The 21034-nt window shown below is 32.4% G+C and overlaps 1 protein-coding gene across 1 annotated transcript in view; it reads left to right on the top strand.

The window, feature by feature from the left end:
* The window catches only part of LOC127731831 (uncharacterized), a 51383-nt gene extending 36913 nt beyond the window's left edge, over window positions 1-14470 (top strand). The window contains exons 14-19 of the mRNA XM_052240671.1: window positions 1048-1328; window positions 3754-3781; window positions 4653-4979; window positions 5484-5762; window positions 9910-10255; window positions 13954-14470. Coding sequence (XP_052096631.1) covers window positions 1048-1328; window positions 3754-3781; window positions 4653-4979; window positions 5484-5762; window positions 9910-10244 — 1250 coding nt within the window. The 3' untranslated portion in view covers window positions 10245-10255; window positions 13954-14470. The remainder of the gene's footprint in view (window positions 1-1047; window positions 1329-3753; window positions 3782-4652; window positions 4980-5483; window positions 5763-9909; window positions 10256-13953) is intronic.
* The last annotated feature ends 6564 nt before the right edge of the window (window positions 14471-21034 follow it).

The following is a 21034-nucleotide window of genomic DNA, read 5'->3' as shown; positions in this document are numbered from 1 at the left end:
AGTATGAATTTACGTTAACTCCCTTTTAGAAATAACGACATTAAATGACAATCTCTTCAAGGTTTTATACTGATGCCAATTGTTTATTTTAGCAGAAAAAACTGGCAAAAGCAATACCTATCAACCATTACAATCTACAAATAAGTAAGCAGGATTGAAAACATCTGTCACTCCCTTAAGGAGTGTTTGCCCTTAACAAGTCCTCTATACAAGTTTTTGCGTTTTTTTTTTGTTTTTTTTTTATTTTGCCGACAATATCGAGAGTAAATAGAATTAAACTGTCCGTACCAATTACCATCAGCCAATAGGATCTACATTACGTCAAGGCTGAGAACTTTAGTTGACTGAAACACGGAATTATGACCCGGAATGACTCGTTTTTGAGTTTTTTGCCGAAATTATATGTAAAAGATATAGTGAAATAGTCAATAGCAATACCGATCAGCCAATAAGATCTGAAAATAAGTTGGTGAGGCATAAAGCACAATGAAGTTCCCTATTGGAGTTATGCCCTTTAGTGAGTTTTGTTGTTGATTAATCTGCTCGGTTGTACGGACAGTCTAGGGATATGGAAACACGTATGAAACCTAGACTATACTTGATATACGGTGTCTTAGTTCATAAACAATAATCAACAAGATAAGATTTTGACCCATAAAATTCCATTCAACACAAATATATTTGTATTGCATTTAGTTCAATCTGATGCAATAATGTCAGGTAAGCAATTTTGACTCTTTTTTATTATTTACCATTGAACAATAAAATGAAGGAAATAGTATACATCAATAAGATATAGATAACAGCTCCGGCACATCGTAAGAAATAGTGTCAAGAAAAAGGTGACAATAATATAGACGGAAAATAAAAATAATGTGACTTGGCATACAAATAGTCAAAACAGTACTATTTCATGGATAACGGAATACAGTTTAAGTGTAATTAGAAGGTAGAATTCAATATTAAAGTTATCCTGGGATTCCGGCGATCAAATGAGAAATTACTTGTAATGTTAGTACTTGTTTACTTGAGTTGCAATATTTACAGGCTTAGACAATGTATGGTTAGACCGTCAGCCTGAAGACAAACACCTTGGACGACTAGCAGCTAAACTAACAAACGAAGACACAAGGAAAATATATATGTACTTAAAAGAAAAAGGACCAGCCCTACAATGGGAAATTATCAACGAATCAAACAAGCGAGGAGGGTTTGATGTAAAACTTAGTGCTCTATATGATTGGAAGAAGAGTTCCAAATATGCTTCATTCAAGCAGCTACAAAATAGTTTGAAAGAGGAAAATATTGACATTCACAAACTATGTCAGGTACACATTTTTTTATTTGCATTACACCATGATGTGATTAATCATGTTTTTTTTCTATATTTCCATCAAACGTTTGAAAATAATTTGAAATTGTGTATCCATATATTGAAACTCGACTTTTGTTTACTACAATTCTATTCTCATACACATTGGTGTTTCTGCAAGATGCTCATAGTTCGAGTATTAACTGCAACTGTTGCAGTGTTCACCTTTTGAAATAAGATAGTGGTGTCATTATATATGGATTGTTTGATGCCGGCGCATAAATCAATGTTCGGTTTATTGCTATCTTTAAATTGTACAGTTTACATATATTATGATATGTTTGGCTTTGACAACGAAGTATGACGTGTATCATTTTCTATTTCATTCTTTGTTATTTCAAAATAGTCTAAAGAGATGTTGTTTGATTCTTTATAATTTCAAGATAGTCTAAATAGATGTTGTTTGATTCTTCATTGTTTCAAGATAGTCTAAAGACATGTTTTTTTTTATTCTTTATTATTTCAAGATAGTCTAAAGAGATGCTGTCTGATTCTTTATTGTTTCAAGATAGTCTAAAGACATGTTTTTTTATTCTTTATTGTTTCAAGATAGTGTAAAGAGATGCTGTCTGATTCTTTATTGTTTCAAGATAGTCTAAAGACATGTTGTTTGATTCTTTATTGTTTCAAGATAGTGTAAAGAGATGCTGTTTGATTCTTTATTGTTTCAAGATAGTCTATAGACATGTTTTTTTTATTCTTAATTGTTTCAAGATAGTCTAAATAGATGTTGTTTGATTCATAGTCTAAAGAGATGTTGTTTGATTCTTTATTATTTCAAGATAGTCTAAAGAGATGTTGTTTGATTCTTTATTGTTTCAAGATAGTGTAAAGAGATGCTGTTTGATTCTTTATTGTTTCATGAAAGTGTAAAGACATGCTGTTTGATTCTTTATTATTTCAAGATAGTGTACAGACATGTTTTTTGATTCTTTATTGATTCAAGATAGTCTAAAGAAATGTTGTTTGATTCTTTATTGTTTGAAGATAGTCTAAAGAGATGTTGTTTGATTCTTTATTATTTCAAGATAGTCTAAAGAGATGCTGTTTGATTCTTTATTATTTCAAGATAGTCTAAAGAGATGCTGTTTGATTCTTTATTATTTCAAGATAGTGTTAAGAGATGTTGTTTGATTCTTTATTATTTCAAGATAGTCTAAAGAGATGCTGTTTGATTCTTTATTAACTTCAATTGTGTAAAGAGATGCTGTTTGATTCTTTATTGTTTCAAAAATAGTCTAAAGAGATGTTGTTTGATTCTGTATTGTTTCAAGATAGTCTAAGGAAACGTGTCTGATTCTTAATTGTTTCAAGATAGTGTAAATACATGTTGTTTGATTCTTTATTATTTCAAGATAGTCTAAAGAGATGTTGTCTGATTCTTTATTGTTTCAAGATAGTCTAAAGAGATGTTGTTTGATTCTTTATTGTTTCAAGATAGTCTAAAGAGATGTTGTTTGATTCTTTATTGTTTCAAGATGGTGTAAAGACATGCTGTTTGATTCTTAATTCTTTCTAGATAGTCTAAAGACATGCTGTTTGATTCTTTATTGTTTCTTGTTTAGTATGTATTGCTATTGTCCCCGTGTATCATTTGATACTTCATTCTGTATTGTGTCAAGAAAGTATAAAAACATGCTTTTTTGATTGAAGTTGCCTTTATCTGATATAGAGTATGATTCAATTAAATTGAATAATTCACAATCATATTGTGTAGATTAAAGTAACATGAATCGACAAATATATAGCATGGAAGCTTTCTTTGTGATACCATATACTGAATAAGCCATAATCATATTGTATAGGTTAAAGTTATACAGACCGACAAAAAAACAACATGAAAGCTTTCTTTGTTATACCATATACTTAATAAGCCATAATTATATTTTATAGGTTAAAGTGATAAAGACCGACAAAAAACAACATGAAAGCTTTCTTTGTTATACCATATACTTAATAAGCCATAATCATATTGTATAGGTTAAAGTGACATAAATAGATAAATATACAGCCTGGTAGCTATCTATGTAATACCATATACTAATTGTGTTAGATATAAGGGAAATACGTCAACCGAAATTTTTTTTTTTTATATCAGATGAGATGAAACATTCTTGATCTGGAAAAAAACACATCTCTCGGTTATCGTTTAGACGTCGATTACAACAATACGATACGATAAGCCCTGTTAACTACGACTTCTTATAACGTCTGTGTGTATGATAACAGGCTTCGATACAAATGTATTAAAGATTGGTTTGGACAAAAAACAATAACAACATTATGAGCTAATGCATTCTCATATTTCTGTGATACGCTTGATATTTTCAAAGTGTTGTCAACAGGTGGTTTTAACATGTATTGCACAATTGTCATTTCAGATTTCAAGAGAAGTTGAAAAAGAGTTGGGTGAGTAATAACTTCAAGTCTTTAATAAAATCAATAGTTTCAAGTAATGGAAACGTTCAAAACTGCGTTGGTTTGTAGTTTGTACTGTTCATTCTTTCATTATATCTCATCTTTTGGGAGCGGGCATGTATTTTGTATTGATCACTACTCCTGAAATGCTATATAGTATGTTGCGACCACTTCTATGATATACTATAATTAAGTGGAGGTGTGTCAAACATATGATGATAAGATGACGGTTTTACAAATCATTATATAGACAAGTAAGTCTGTGAAAAATATTATGATTGTTTTCTAGGTCTGTAAAAAATTTATGTTGAGACGGATTTTCGACTTAGAATATAATGTCATGACGGTCTGTAGAAAGAAGTAAATTACTATTAAGGTCAAACAAATATGTTAATGACATAACAAAAACAAACAATGACAAATATGTCTGATAACATTATTTTTATTACATGAAAGATAAGATCACAAGAAAGTCTAACAAAAACATTATGGCAACATAAATATCATACACAAGTATAATGCTGACATGAATAGCAATAAAACATAATGATTACCTACAAAACTTGAAAAAACCCTTATGATTAGGTAAACGTCTGTCAAAAATACTTCAACATGAAGGTCTCACACATATAAACCATAGCATGAAGATCATCCAAAATAAACCAAGATTGCATGAAGGTCTCATAAATATTTATCATTTCATGAAAGTCATTCAAAAATAATAAGATTACATGAAGTCTAGACATAGTATGCTGACATGACAGTTCAACAAAAAATATTACGATAACATAAAGGTATTGTCTAATTTTAGTCATGACGTGAAGGTCTGTCATTTTTATGAAACTTGTCAAATGTATTTCAGACCAACCAAGAGACAAGTTGATTCTTAGACCGTCAAGTTCAAACATACAGCAACTACCTGATCATGTTGGTAATCAAACATTCCAGCTTGGAATAGAACTTGGGCTATCTATTGTTGATATGCAAAAGATTGAAAGATCCCATGTTACAAATCTTCATGGTCAAACAGAGGAAGTTCTCAACCGATGGATTAAACTTCCAGAAGCTACATTTGAAGTTTTAGAGAAGGCTCTTCATCGCCTTGAATTGTCTAGTGTTTTGTCATACTTAACTTATGATGAAGAATTGGGGGAACAAATGAAAATAAGAATAGATGAACAAGTTAGAGGTGTGTGCAATTATATATAAAATCTCATTTATATTAATGTATTGTAATAACTCTAAAGTATTTTGACAAATAAGCTGATGTTTGAATTAAATAACATTCTTTCTTCATCATTCATGGATCAGCTATCAGTGTTAATAATGTTTAGATTAGTTTCAATTATTTTGGGCATATAAAATCATACTTAAATCTGTAAAAAAAAATACAATGTTTATTTATACTAAACTCTCTGTAAAACAGACATAAGTAAATGTATTGTTGTTAACGAAAATATTACTGTCGCCATGTACATCAGCAAAACGGATATTGAAAAAAATAAACAATTAACATAATAAAACTCAAATGATTGGTCATTTAATGGTGTGATTGATATGTAGAGAAAAAAAACGAAAGTATTGTAAAAATCCTCCCCCCCCCCCCCGCTTCCCCATTAAACAAAAACGAATGATCACTATGAAAATAGTAATTACAATCTAATAAGATTTTATTGTTATCATTTTATTTCAGATAAAATTATACTGGACATTCAAATCAGTCAGATTTTAGATTATATGATGACACATTTGGTGATATCATCTGATGACAGGCGTCGCATTGAGCAGCATGCTGGGCAAGATGATCAGAATAAAGCATTGCTTTGTGAAGTCATTGAAAGGGGAGAACCTACGTATACTGTTTTTGTTGATGCACTACGAACAAGTGGATACACAGATCTAGCGAATGAACTGAAATGTGATTCACAGGAAGAAAGCTCAATTACAGCATTAGAGCATGCTGAAAATAAAGGTACATATATGACCTGCCTTTTGGTGTTCTTTGGAACGTTAGGGTTATATGAACACTTTATCCAGCTGGGATGTATAAATACGTAGAAACGTTTGGGATATATGAACACTATATCCAGCCTGGATATTTAAATACTTAAACACGTAAGGGAAATATCAACATCATAACCAGCGGAGATGTATAAATACGTACATTAGTTAGGGATATCTGAACACTATATCCAGCTGGGATGTGTAAATACCTAGATTAGGGATATATGAACACTATAACCAGCTAGGATGTATAAATACGTAGACTTGTTATGGATATTTGAACACTATATCAAGCTAGGATGTATGAATACGTCGACTAGTTAGGGATATATGAACACTATACCCAGCTGGGATGTATAAATACGTAGACTCGTTAGGGATATATGAACACTATATCCAGCTGGGATATATACATACGTAGAAACGTTTGGAATATATGAACACTTTATCAAGCTGGGATGTATAAATACGTAGACACGCTAGGTATATATGACCCCTGTATCCAGCTGGGGTGTATAAATACGTAGAAACGTTTGGGATATATGAGCACTATATCCAGCTGGAATGTATAAATACTTTGATTCGTAAGGGATATATGAACATTATATCCAGCTGGTATGTATAAATAGGTAGACTTTTTAGGTATATATGAACACACTATCCAGCTGGGATGTATACATACGTAGAAACGTCAGCGATTTATGAACATTATATCCAGCTGGGAAGTATATACACGTAGATACGTAAGGGATATATGCACACTATATCCAGCTTGGATTTTTAAACACGTAAAAACGTTAGGATAAATAAACACTATATCCAGCTGGGATATATAAACACGTAGAAACGTTTAGGATCTATAAACACTTTATCCAGCTGGGATGTATAAATACGTAGAATCGTTAGTGATATATGAATACTATATCTAGCTGGGATGTGTGAATACGTAGGAACGCTTGGGATATATGAACACTAACAGTATAAATCCAGCTTGGATGTATAAATACGTGGAATTGGTAGGCATATATGAACACTGTATATAGCTTGGATGTATAAATACGTGGCATCATTAGGGATATATGAACACTATATCAAGCTGGAATGTATAAATACGTAGCAACGCTCGGAATATATGAATATTATATCCAGCTGGGATGTTTAAACACGTAGATTCGTAAGTGATATATGAATACTATATCCACTAGGTATCATTTATACGTAGAATTGTTAGGGATATATGAACACTATATCATGCTGGGATGTATAAACACGTAGAAACGTTAGGATATATGAACACTGTATCTAGCTGATATGTATAAACACGTAAAACGTTAGGATATATGAACACTATATCCAGCTGGATGTATAACTATGTAGGAACGCTTGAGATATTTGAACACTCTATTCCAGCTAGGATGTATAAATTTTGAAACCTTAAGGATAGATGAACTCTATATGCAGCTTGGATGTATAAATACGTTGACACGTTAGGGATGGATAAACACTATATCCAGCAGGGATGTATTTATATGTATAAACGTTAAGAATATATGCAAACTCAGGTACAGAGAATGTATTGTCCTGTTTTATTTATATTTTTGTTGTGTTTAATTTATTAAAGCAATTTGTTTTATATGTTACATTGTATATTTAGTTCTTTCAAGTAGTCTTGCTCTTATCCATATAATATGAAAATAACAATATCTTATATATGAATACTCTCATATTTCCACAAGACAGGACATATTTAAAATGTACACATCGTACATTTGTAAGTCTTTAGCACATACCTTTATGCAAGGTATTTACATTAAAAGAGGGACGAAAGATACCAGAGTGACAGTCAAGTAACTCATGCTTATTAGGACATGTATCATCTCAAGAAAGACTGACCCTACCGTTTTTGTTGGTTGTATGTATGATAAAGATATTGAGTATTTTCACTCTTAAGTAGCATTGATTTCGAAAAGTATATTATTGATGTCAGAAGTCTAACGCATGCGCGATATGAGTCAAAATATATTCGCTGGAATAATGAAGTCAAATAAGTTTAAATGTCCCCGCATTGTATTGAAATGTTGGTGGCTGTAAACAACTGGGAATACTTTCGAACTTATCGGACCACAAACACTGCTCTACTGAAATGAAATTAAAAACAAAAACAAAAAGGAAAAATTAATGATAAAAATATCCCGACTTGGTTAAAGAAGTAAATCTGGTGAGATTTTAAAAGTTTTACTCGAAATCGGCCATCCCCCCTTTCCCAATGTGGCTATTTAAAAAAAAAAGACACAGTTGCACAGTACAGTTACCAACAGGATAGTGTTTACATTTGTATATGTGTTATGTTGTGTATGACATAATTGAGTGAGTTAAATTAATGAATGATAAAATGTGACAGAAAATCCGTCACATTAATATTTGAAAACTACTAAATTTAGAGGAGTATAAAGTTTCGTCGATTTTGTTTTGCTTGGCCGTTCTTGGTAAGGAGTGAGTTCTGCCCCAGGCAAAGGTGTTATGACTCCTTTCCGTTTTACTAATTTCTTAAATGAGGAAGATACATACAAGATTAAAACACTGCTGGTCTTCATGTTACACATAAATGGCTTTAGTTAGGTTGTTTACATGTTTAAACTACACTTTGTTCATGTTACCTATTGCAATTACTTGGTCTCCGTTTTTCTGTATGACTGTTCACTTTTACATACTTTGTTTTTATAAGAAACCGAAGTTGTGTTTTATGAATAGTAACTCACATTGGTTAAGTTTAGAGATTGTTGAGGTAAAGGAACAAAAAACGAACACAAAAAGACTTATAAACTTCTTCTAAAAGGTTACCAATTCAACACTGTAATTAGATCTTTGAATATTGTTTTATTGGTATAACTATTGATTGTCTTATCAGTTATGTAAACACATACTAAATAGTATTGTTATACACATATGCCCTTTAATGGTACTACAATATGTCGATACCTTTAATGTGGCATTGCACGTAATCATATTTTTCTCTGACTGTTAAAGACGTCTTTACACTAAATGGGATGTTGGATGTGTACTGATTGATAATTCAGTCTTAGATACATGACTTTTTTCAATTAGTTGTAATTGGTTTTGAACTAGCTGTTAGTAACTGCGAGTTCTAAAATATGTACTTGGTGTTTTTTTTGTTGTTTGTTATGTGGGATGGATAAATACCCTCCCACGTCCGGTCAGTGTTTTTGTTAGATGTTGTTTTTTTCTGCTTTGTGTCGATCTGATGAGTTATGCCATTTTCAAACGATTGTTATAGTTTGATCTTATGCTGTGCTGTAACACCACTGTCTCCGGTTAGGGGAGGGTTGAACACACATGTTTAACCCCGCCACATTCTTTATACGCCTGTCCCTAGTCTGGAGCCTGTTTTTCAGTGGATGTCGTTTTGTTCATTTCTGTCATGTTTCTTTTCGTAAAATGTTTTGTTATACATTATGCAGTTAGTTTTCTCAATTGAATTGTTTCATATTTTTCAGCCTTGTATAGCCCACTTTATGGTAAATGTTTTTCTCATTGCTGAAGGCCGTACGGTTTCCTATAGTTGCTTCTATCCACTTCATTTGAACAGTGTTGGATAGTTGTCTCGTTGACAATCATACCACGTCTCCTTATTTTTATAAGTGTGTTTTTCCCATTTCATTTTAATATCAAGCCTCCCAAACCAAAGGTCTGGTCTCTTATTGTGTCTGTCCTTATTCTTATTAGGTCGCCTAAACCAAAGGTTTAGAATGGGATTGTGTCTGTCAAATCTCTTATCAAGTCGCAAAAGTCATTATACAGAGAATACTATTGTTTCATATTTAAATGGAAATACTAACCACGACTCTATTAGACCAGGATTTTAACAGATTTATTAAAAACATATGTTCATTTAAAGAACTACTCTACATCCATAATAGTAAATGCAGTATTTGACCTACTCTTTCACCAGTGTAGTAAAACGCTGTATTGATATTGAAACGAATCTTAAAATACTCCAAAATATTACTGTTATTAATCTTAATTAGATTCTTCTACTTTGTGTCATTTTTATAACTGTATATGAGGTGATGTTTCAAGCTGTAAAATATTTGTAGGATTGTCAGATTGGACTGTTCCGGTGTATAAAGTTCGTCTACAGAAGAACTATTCAAAGATCATTGACAGCATACAGCATGAGAAAATAATCGATCATCTGATATCACGTGATGTGATGACCATAGCTGATAGCCAAATAGTAAATGCTTGTCCTGCACAGGTACAAAAAAACAGGAAATTAATGGACATACTTTTGCATGGAAGTGAACATGGATTTATAGAATTCCTCATAGCTCTACGAGAAGACTCTGTTTATACAGCACTGGCAGATAAAATAGAAAACACAACAGTTGCTAGCAGTGATATAGCAACCATTCAGAATTGCTTCAAATGAACTGGAAGAGAGTAGGTCAAACGTATATGATTTTTTTGCTTGAAAACTAAACGTAACTTTTTATTTTCACGTAGCTGTTACAAATAGTCGAAGTTTGAAATGATTTGCAATCTTAAATGAATAAGTGCATTAGATACAATTATCGTTATATCCTTTTTGGTAAAGATTATGCTAATCGTCAGTTTAAAAGAATGATTTTGTAAAAGTTTAGAAAAAGATAATGTGGTATGATTGCCAATGAGATAATGCTCCACCACAGACTAATTGACTAGCAACTAGTTATGCCTTTGCACGGCCTCCAACAGTGAGCAAAACCTATACTGCATAGCAAGTTATAAAAATCCCTAAATAACAAATGTAAAACTATCCAAACGTGAAAATTAAAATCCTGATGTATGTGCATCGGAATACACGCAAAGTACATAAGATAGACTGGAATCAACGATATCTTCTGAGTTGTAATGCAGTTATTGATAATGTCGAATATGGTGCTATTGATTTTGTTATCAGTACATTATAATAATACTAAATATTTATGTATACAAATATGTACTTTTTAGGTACAACAATCTGTCGATACCTATATTTTGGCATTACACAAGGTCATGTTTTTCTCTGACTGTTAATGACATCTTTACGCTAAATTCATTTAATTTTGGGTGTGTACTGATTGATATTTTAGTCTTAGATGCATTATGATTTTTTTATTGGTTGTTGATGGCTTTGAACTAGCTGTAAGGCTGTCAGAAAATGCGAGTACTCTCAGATCTGTACTTAGTGTCTTTTTCGTTGCTAGGGATGAGGGATGGATAAATACAATACCATGTCCTGTCTGTGTATTTGGTTGATATGTTTCTGCTTTGTATCGATCTTATGAGTTTAACATTTTTCAACTGACTTGTATAGGTTGTTCTTATGTTGTGCTGTTACACCACAGTTTAGGGAATGGTTTGAGCGCTCACAAACATGTTTTACCCTGCCATATTCTGTATGTTCCGCTTCCAAGTCAGGAGCCTGTAGTTCAGTGGTTGTCGTTGGTTCATGTCTGTCATGTTTGTTTTTCGTAAATTGTTTTGTTTTATCAATTGAATTGTTTCATATTTTTCATGTCGGGGTCTTTTAAAGCCGGCTATACGATATGGGTTTGCCTCATTGTTGAAGGCCGTATGGTCGCCTATAATTGCTTACATCCACTTCATTTTAACCTGGTTTGATAATTGTTTTGCTTGCAATCATGCCACATCTCTTTATTTTTAAATTAATGACAGTCATAATCAAAACGACGAAGAGACACCAGTCTATAAATCTCTACACAAACAACTAAAGATTCATTACATATCTTATAACAGGAACCCAATGGTGAATGCCTGTGTTCCGAAAGGGTCAGCATTGATGACATTATATCATCCAATTTATTATCTAGTGTTACACTCAGGTGTTCCGAAAGGGTCATCATTGATGACATGTTATCATCCCATTCATTATCTAGTAGTGTACTAAGGTGTTCCGAAAGGGTCAGCATTGATAACATTATATCATCCCATTCATTATCTAGTAGTGTACTAAGGTGTTCCGAAAGGGTCAGCATTGATAACATTATATCATCCAATTCATTATCTAGTGTTGTACTAAGTTGTTCCGAAAGGGTCAGCATTGATGACATTTTATCATCCCATTCATTATCTAGTGTTGTACTAAGGTGTTCCGAAAGGGTCATCATTGATGACATTTTATCATCCCATTCATTATCTAGTGGTGTACTAAGGTGTTCCGAAAGGGTCAGCCTTGATGACATTATATCATCCAATTTATTATCTAGTGTTACACTCAGGTGTTCCGAAAGGGTCAGCATTGATAACATTATATCATTCCATTCATTATCTAGTGGTGTACTAAGGTGTTCCGAAAGGGTCAGCATTGATAACATTATATCATCCCATTCGTTATCTAGTAGTGTACTAAGGTGTTCCGAAAGGGTCAGCATTGATGACATTATATCATCCCATCCATTATCCGGTGATAAACGAAGATGTTCCGGAAGAGTCAGCATTGATTACATTATATAATCCCATTCATGATCCAGTGGTGTACTTAGGTGTTCTAGAAGGGTCAGCATGCATAACATTATATCATCCCGTGCATTATCTAGTGGTGTGCAATGGTGTTCCGAAAGGGTCAGCATTGATTACCTTATATCATTTCATTCACCATCCAGTGGTGCCCTATGGTGTTCCGGAAGGGTCAGCATTGATTACATTATACCACCCCATTTATTATCCAGTGGTTTATTAAGGTTCATGTCTGTCATGTTTGTTTTTCGTAAATTGTTTTGTAACAAATTAGGCCGTACGTTTTCTTAATTGAATTGTTTTATCTTTTTTTATGTTGGAGCCTTTTATAGCCGGCTTTACGATATCAGTTTGTCTCATTGTTGAAGGACGTATGGTCTCCTATAATTGCTTACTTCCACTTCATTTGAACATGGTTTGATAATTGTCTCGAAGGCAATCATGCCACATATCCTTATGTTTTTAATTAATGACAGTCACAATCTTAACGAAGAAGAGACACCAGTCTAAAGATCTCTACACAAAAAACTAAAGATTCATTACATATCTTATAACAAGAACCCGATGGTGAACGCCTGTGTTAACGAATCCTAGTATTGATAACATTATGTCATCCAATTCAGTAACTAGTGGTGTACTAAGGTGTTCCGAAAGGGTCATCATTGATAACATGGTATCATCCCATTCAATATCTAGTGATGTACTAAGTTGTTCCGAAAGGGTCAGCATTGATGACATTATATCATCCAATTCATTATCTAGTGTTGTACTAAGGTGTTCCGAAAGGGTCAGCATTGATAACATTATATCATCACATTCGTTATATATTAGTGTACTAAGGTGTTCCGAAAGGGTCAGCATTGGTAACATTATATCATCACATTCGTTATATATTAGTGTACTAAGGTGTTCCGAAAGGGTCAGCATTGGTAACATTATATCATCACATCCATTATCCGATGATAAACGAAGATGTTCCGGAAGAGTCAGCATTGATTACATTATTTCATCCAGTTCGTTATCCAATAAGGTACTAAGGTGTTCCGAAAAGGGTCAGCATTGATAACATTATATCATTCCGTGCATTATCTAGCGGTGTTCTAAGGTGTTCCGAAAGGGTCAGCATTGATTACATTATATAATCCCATTCATGATCCAGTGGTGTACTTAGGTGTTCCGGAAGGGTCAGCATGCATCACATTATATCATCCCGTGCATTATCTAGTGATGTGCAATGGTGTTCCGAAAGGGTCAGCATTGGTTACATTTTATCATTTTATTCACCATCCAGTGGTGTCCTGCGGTGTTCCGGAAGGTTCAGCATTGATTACATTTTACTATCCAATTTATTATCTAGTGGTGTATTAAGGTGTTCCGAAAGGATCATCATTATTTACATTATATCATCCAATTCATTAACCAGTGGTGTCATAAGGTGTTCCGGAAGGGTCAGCATTGATTCATTTTATCACTCCATTTATTACCCGGTGATGTACTAAGGTGTTCCAAAAGGTTCAGCACTGATTACATTATATTATCCCATTCATTATCAATAAAAAAAACATATTTTGAAAGGAATTAATGTTTTCAAAATTTCGAAAATGGAATAATAACTGGTTATACTTTGATTTTTGTTTTAGATTAAATTCCCCTGATGATTACCAAATTGTGTACTCGTTTTCAATACCAGCTGTTGTTCGTCAACATCTCATTGTAATATGCCAAATAACAGAGGAAACAATAATTGGTAGACAACTAACATAAATTAACAAAATCAATTAACTGATTTGATGTGGATACATGTTCTACCTATTTATTATGTTACCCTAATATCATGTAGTTTTTGGTTTACAACTGATAAAAACAGGATTTAAAATATGTATTCCTAATAGCTGTGATATAAAGTTGCTATAGTAACTATGGAATTTTTGTCTAGAATTGAATAATAGTGTTTCTTTGTATATTTTCATTATCTGTGTATTCCATTATCTGTAGATTTTCCTTATCTGTATATTTTCATTGTCTGTCTATTCCATTGTCTGTATATTTTCCTTATCTGTATATTTTCATTGTCTGTATATTTCATTTTTTGTATATTTTCATTATCCGTATGTTTTCATTATCTGTATATTTTCATTATCTGTATATTTTCATTATCTGCGTATTTTCACTATTTGTATATTTTCCTTATCAGTATAGTTTCATTATCTGTATATTTTCAATTTCTGTATATTTTCATTGTCTGTATATTTTCATTGTCTGTATATTCCATTTTCTGTATAGTTTCATTGTCTGTATATTTTCCTTATCAGTATAGTTGCTTTATCTGTATATTTTCAATATCTGCATATTTTCATTGTCTGTATATTTTCATTGTCTGTATATTTTCCTTATCAGTATAGTTGCTTTATCTGTATATTTTCAATATCTGCATATTTTCAATTTCTGTATATTTTCATTGTCTGTATATTTTCATTGTCTGTATATTCCATTTTCTGTATAGTTTCATTGTCTGTATATTTTCCTTATCAGTATAGTTGCTTTATCTGTATATTTTCAATATCTGCATATTTTCATTGTCTGTATATTTTCATTGTCTGTATATTTTCCTTATCAGTATAGTTGCTTTATCTGTATATTTTCATTATCTGCATATTTTCATTGTCTGTATATTTTCAATGTCTGTATAATTTCATTATCTCTATATTCCATTATCTGTATATTTTCATTTTCTATATATTCCATTATCTGTATGTTTTCATTATCTGTATATTTTTATTATCTGTATATTTTCATTATCTGTATATTTTCATTATCTGCATATTTCAATATCTGCATATTGTCATTATCTGTATATTTTCACTTGAGTCTGCTTTTTGTTTATTTTTCGTCGTTAGACTAGATAATATGTTCATCTCTTGAAGTTGCAGGACAGATTGGAATAACATTTTGCAGGAATACCTGTATATACAGAAGACCATAATTCATTATTTTTCAAACACCTTTATTATAAGAACGTATGATTGTCAGATGCATATTTTTTAAATATATCTCTTGAAACTAGGAGTCGAAATGTTTAAAAATGTTTAAGCTTTCTTTTCTGAAACTTCTAGACTAAACTTGGTAGTCATTTTTATATGGAAGGTTTTGTAGAATGCTGTTTGTTTGTTATTGTTGTTTAAAGCTAATGAAAAGCATTTCTGTCACCGAAGATCTTAGATTTAAAGAGATGTATGACAAAGTCTGAATCGCCTGATTTTTCTCTATTCTTCTTATGATTACACCAGCAATTGTTTTTATTTGTCAGTGATTAATCATGGAGAGACCCTCTGTTAATGATCAATATTTGATATTCATCGGATTATAAACGTGAAACCATTGGTTGTACAAAGATCCAAAACATTTGTGCCAATTTCAACAAAATCTTGGCAGGCAATTGTGTGTTCTTGTGTCTGAATCTTTAGTTTTAGTTGTATTGTGACATGTTCGAAAGGCCAAGTGAGTTTTTCTCATCACTTAACGTCCGTCGTCCGTCATCGTCGTCCATCGTCGTCGCCGTTAACTTTTTACATTTTGAACTTCTCCTAGAGAACCACTGAATGGAATGCAATCACACATGGCATGAATGTTCCTTATGAGGTGCTGACCAAGTGTTGTTACTTTGTAGCGGATCCATCATCCAAGATGGCCGCTAACGGGGGACTTTGTTTAACATAGGACCCTATGGACAATACATACAAATGTCTTCTTTTAGAGAACCACTGAATGGAATGAAACCAAACATAGGATGAATGTTCCTTATGAGGTGTTGACTAAGTGTTGTTACTTTGAAGCTGATCCATCATCCAAGATGGCCGCCATCGGGGGACTTCGTTTAACATAGGACCCTATGGACAATACATACACATGTCTTCTTTTAGAGAACCACTAAATGGAATGAAACCAAATATGGCATGAATGTTCCTTATGAGGTGCTGACAAAGTGTTGTTACTTTGAAGCCGATCTATCATCCAAGATGGCCGCCAGTTGGGGACTTAGTTTAACATAGGACCCTACGGGAAATAATACAAATGTCTTCTTTCAGATAACCACTGGATGAGATGAAACCAAACATAGCATGAATGTTCCTTATGATATATTGACCAAGTTTTACTTTAAAGCAAATACATTATCCAAGATGGCCGCCAGAGAGTGACTTTGTTTAACATAGGACCATATGGGAAATACATACAAATGTCTTCTTTTAGAGAACCACTTATTGGATTGAAACCAAACATGGTATTAATGTTTTTTTTGATGTGCTGACCAAGTGTTTTTACTTTGTAGCTGATTTGTCATCCACGATGGCTGTCAGCAGGGGGGAGTAAGTTTAACATAGGACCCAAAGGGAACTACATACACATGTTTTCTTCTAGAGAGCCACTGAATAGAATGAAACCAAACATGGCATGAATGTTCCAAATGAGGTGCTGACTAAGTGTTGTTACTTTGTAGCCGAACCATCACCCAAGATGGCCGCCAGCATAGAACTTAGTTTAACATAAGACCCTATAAGAAGTACATACAGAAATACATAGAGCACTGAATGGAACTAAACATTGCATAAATGTTCCTTATGAGGTGCTGATGAAGCCCTTAATACAAGTATTTTTATAGATTGAGATCTACTGTAACTGCACCAATATCAAGAAAAGAAGATTTACACATGAGTCAACATGAGCAATATTGTAAATTGACATCTTTTTGGAGTTATTGTCCTTATAAAGCCATTTTCTACAATTTCAATGAATTTATTGGTAATTTCTGTAAACTTTACATAAGTCTTCTGCCTTTGATTGAATTACGGGGCCAATATTAAACCAAATTTGGCCTCAATCATTATTAAGGTTTCTGTTAAGATTTTAATCTATTTCTACATGATATCCAAAACAGAAGTAGAATCAGGTGAGCGACACAGGATCTTAGGAGCCTCTCGTTTACAATATCAGCTATACAGACTGATTGGGGTCTCTTGTTTATTTTTTTCAATATCAGCTATACAGACTGATTGGGGTCTCCTGTTTATTTTTCTTACAATATCAGTTATACAGACTGATTGGGGATTCTTGATTATTTTAATTTTTTTACAATATAAGCAATACAGGCTGATTGGGGTCTCTTGTTTATTTTTTACAATAACAGCTATACAGACTGATTGGGGTCTCTTGCTTATTTTTTTACAATATCAGCTATACAGACTAGTTGGGGTCTCTTCATAATTTGTCTTTCAATATCAGCTATACAGACTAATTGGGGTGCCCTGTTTATGTTTCTTCAAATATCAGCTATACAGACGAATTGGGGTTTCTTGTTTATTTTTTTCTTAAAATATCAGCCTTACAGACTGCTTGGGTTTCTCTTGCTTATTTTTTTTTACATACGAATTACATTGTAACTTTATTTTTTGCTGATTAATGGACGTAGTTTCTTTGCAATTAACACATGTAACATTTAACATGATTATTTGAAGGTACATACAGATAAGATTTAGGTGTATGGCAATTATAAAGTGTTGTCTTAAATTGTTTTGTCAACGCACAATTCAGTCGTGTTTAGTAAATACAGTATGTGCACTCTTTTTAAACAGTTAATGATCAATCATTATATGTTTCATATTGTATGGGACGTGGCATTTTACAACTGTTTATGCAGTATTTGTTTTGATGATGATGTTGAAGGACGTACCGTCACATCTGATCGTTTACTGTTTGGTGAATAGTTTTCGTATTGGTATACATTTCCTCATTTTTAGATCAACTTCATACAACTTCTTTCTATATCTTGTTCGCTAGTATATATTAGTGAAACGAAATGTATGGTATTCCTCGATACGACACCTATACAACAACAATAATAAATATAAGAAGATGTGGTATGAGTGCCAATGAGACAACCCTCCATCCAAGTCAAAATTTATAAAAGTAAACCCTTATAGGTCAAAGTACGGTCTTCAACACGGAGCCTTGGCTCACACCGAACAGCAAGCTATAAGGGTATATCCTTGTTTTGTTGGTTAATAAAACACATGTGGTTTAACACATTATTCCTGTTTTGACAAAATCAAATGACTGTTTAATATGCCTGATGAAACGTGACTTGTAACAGAAATTGAGACTTCTCTACGGATGTCTTTCAATCTCATTTTTACAGTAATAACAGATGATATTTTTATTATAAAAAAAAGATAACACGATAAAGGAGATACGTGGTTTGAATGCAATTTTGAAAAAAAAGTATCTAACTGGGTTAACTGTCGATTATGCTATATTTAGATAGCAAACGTATACTACAATCATATCTTTATCAGTAAGATAGATTTAAACCCATTCAATCAACCTGTTTAATAAAGATAGATTGAATCACAACACCCACGGTACTGTCATCATTAGACTGCACTGAAGATCTATGATTTTATCGACAAGCAATTGCAACTGAATAAATGATCCATATGCTCACTCATTTATTGTTTTATGTTATAAGTTATTCATTGTTTAAGACAGAAAGAACCTTACATGTATGTTGGTTTTATGTCAGTTATTCTTTATTTGAATCAACATGTTACATTTGTTTTCCTTTGCTTTTCAGTAATTCACTATGAAATATTTCTTTTTTTCATTTACATATCTGTGTATATAATTAGTTCGGTATTGGAATATGAGACTTACATTTATATTGTTTGTGTATCAATTATTTAGTACTGCAAAAAAGACCTCAATCAATGTTCCTTTGTATATAAATTAGTCGTTATTAGAATGGGCCTCAGGTGTATTTTCCTTTGTACATGAGTTATTTATTATTTGAATCGAAACCTTGCTTTTGTGTCTTTTTATGTAGAATATTCTTTTTTTTTAATGGGGGTCTTATATGTGTTTGCCATGCATCAATATGCCTTTGTATATAAGTTTGTTTTGTTTTTTTTTTATTTTAGACCTTACATTTATATAGAAATAAGACGATGTAGTATGAGTGCCAATGAGACAACTCTCCATCCAAGTCACAATGTGTAAAATGTAAACAATTATAGGTCAAAGTACGGCCTTCAACACGGAGACCTGGCTCACACAGAACAGCAAGCTATAACGGGCCCCAAACGGACTAGTGTAAAACAATTCAAAGAGGAAAACCGACGGTATAATCTATATAAAAAACGAGAAACGAGAAACACTTAAGAACAACATCAACAAACGATAACCACTGAAACAGGTTCCTGACTTAGGACAGATGCAAACAAATGCAGCGGATTTAAACGTGTTAACAGACGCCCATCTTCACCCTAACTTGAAATAGTAGTGTAACATTACAACATAGAAAGATACACTATAACATATCAATTGAAATGGCTTAACTCAATCAAAAAGACATATTAACAAAAACAAGGAAACATACACTGAACGAATAAAGTCGACCAAAAAGACAACTATAACCGTGGACAAAATGGTGTTAAATAAAATAACGTACACCGGTGAATTTAAATATAATAATTTTGTTGTTAGGAGTACGGAGATATTTTTTTACAAAATAAATAAATAATGCATTAATATCTCTTTGTTTGTAAGATTTTCATTACATGCATAAGTAATTATATTTTTTTTATGCAAATGATACATAATTTGAATCAGGACCTTATATTGGCATTACGTTGTATATATCTTATACATTATTACAACCAGGAGCTTACATTCATATGTTTTTAGTATATCAGTACCTCCTTATTTGAATCAAGACCTTATATCTCCCGTTTTTATACAAGTTATACTGTGTTTGAATTATTCATACATGTTTTATCCTTTGTACATAACATAAACATTATTAGGACCTTACATTTATTCTCCGTTGTATATAGATTATTCTTTATTTAAACCGGGGTCTTATATTTAGTTTCATTTCTATATAAGTTAAACATTATTAGAATCAGAACCTACCTATATTCAATTGTTGACACATAATAGTTTGATCCTAATTGCTGGATTAGTTTTAGTATTGTGAATTTGTATAATGAGACCTTCATTCTGTCTGTAATTTGCATGATATTAATACACCTATAGGGTTTCCTACAGTTGCTCCCCTTATGGGCAGGACTTACAGCTCTGTTTTTCGTTGAATGCGTTGCCTTAACTAACATGCATGTCTAGCAAGGTGTTCATCCCCTAGTACTATTGGTTTTATTACATGTTAATATGTGAAGTGCTTTCTTGGAAAAAAAACTCATTATATGTCATTCTCGAATGGTTCAATATTATACTGTGTACCAGGGTTACCGCCATCTTCAATTTCAGATAGACATCATAAACAAACCAAAAACTAGTATGTGATCAAAGTAATATCATTCATGCAAGATTCAATTAAGATTTGTGAGGCAGTTTCCGAGAAGCGCTTATTCGAACGTACAATATGTTTCTTAAAATGGCTTGTGCATCTTTTTTATAACAAGGAACAGCTCACATATTGTACAGTCCGTGTTATTTATCAGAAATAATCAATGCTGACAGTTATAATGGATAGTATGCGAATGCTGCTTCCATCTTATTTTACAGTCTATGTGTGGATGTGGGTTGTCCATTTACAAATCTAAAATAAAAAAAAATAATTTCAAGGAACTGGTCTCAAAGCAAGGCACATTATATTCACTTAAAAAGAGAGCTCAAGCTAGTGATTTACTTTATATACTGGCCATAACTTAA

Source organism: Mytilus californianus, unplaced genomic scaffold (assembly GCF_021869535.1).
Source record: "Mytilus californianus isolate M0D057914Y unplaced genomic scaffold, xbMytCali1.0.p SCAF_20, whole genome shotgun sequence".
Taxonomy (NCBI): domain Eukaryota; kingdom Metazoa; phylum Mollusca; class Bivalvia; order Mytilida; family Mytilidae; genus Mytilus; species Mytilus californianus.
Note: the sequence above shows the minus strand (reverse complement) of the source record. Positions and strands in the feature narration are given on the sequence as shown.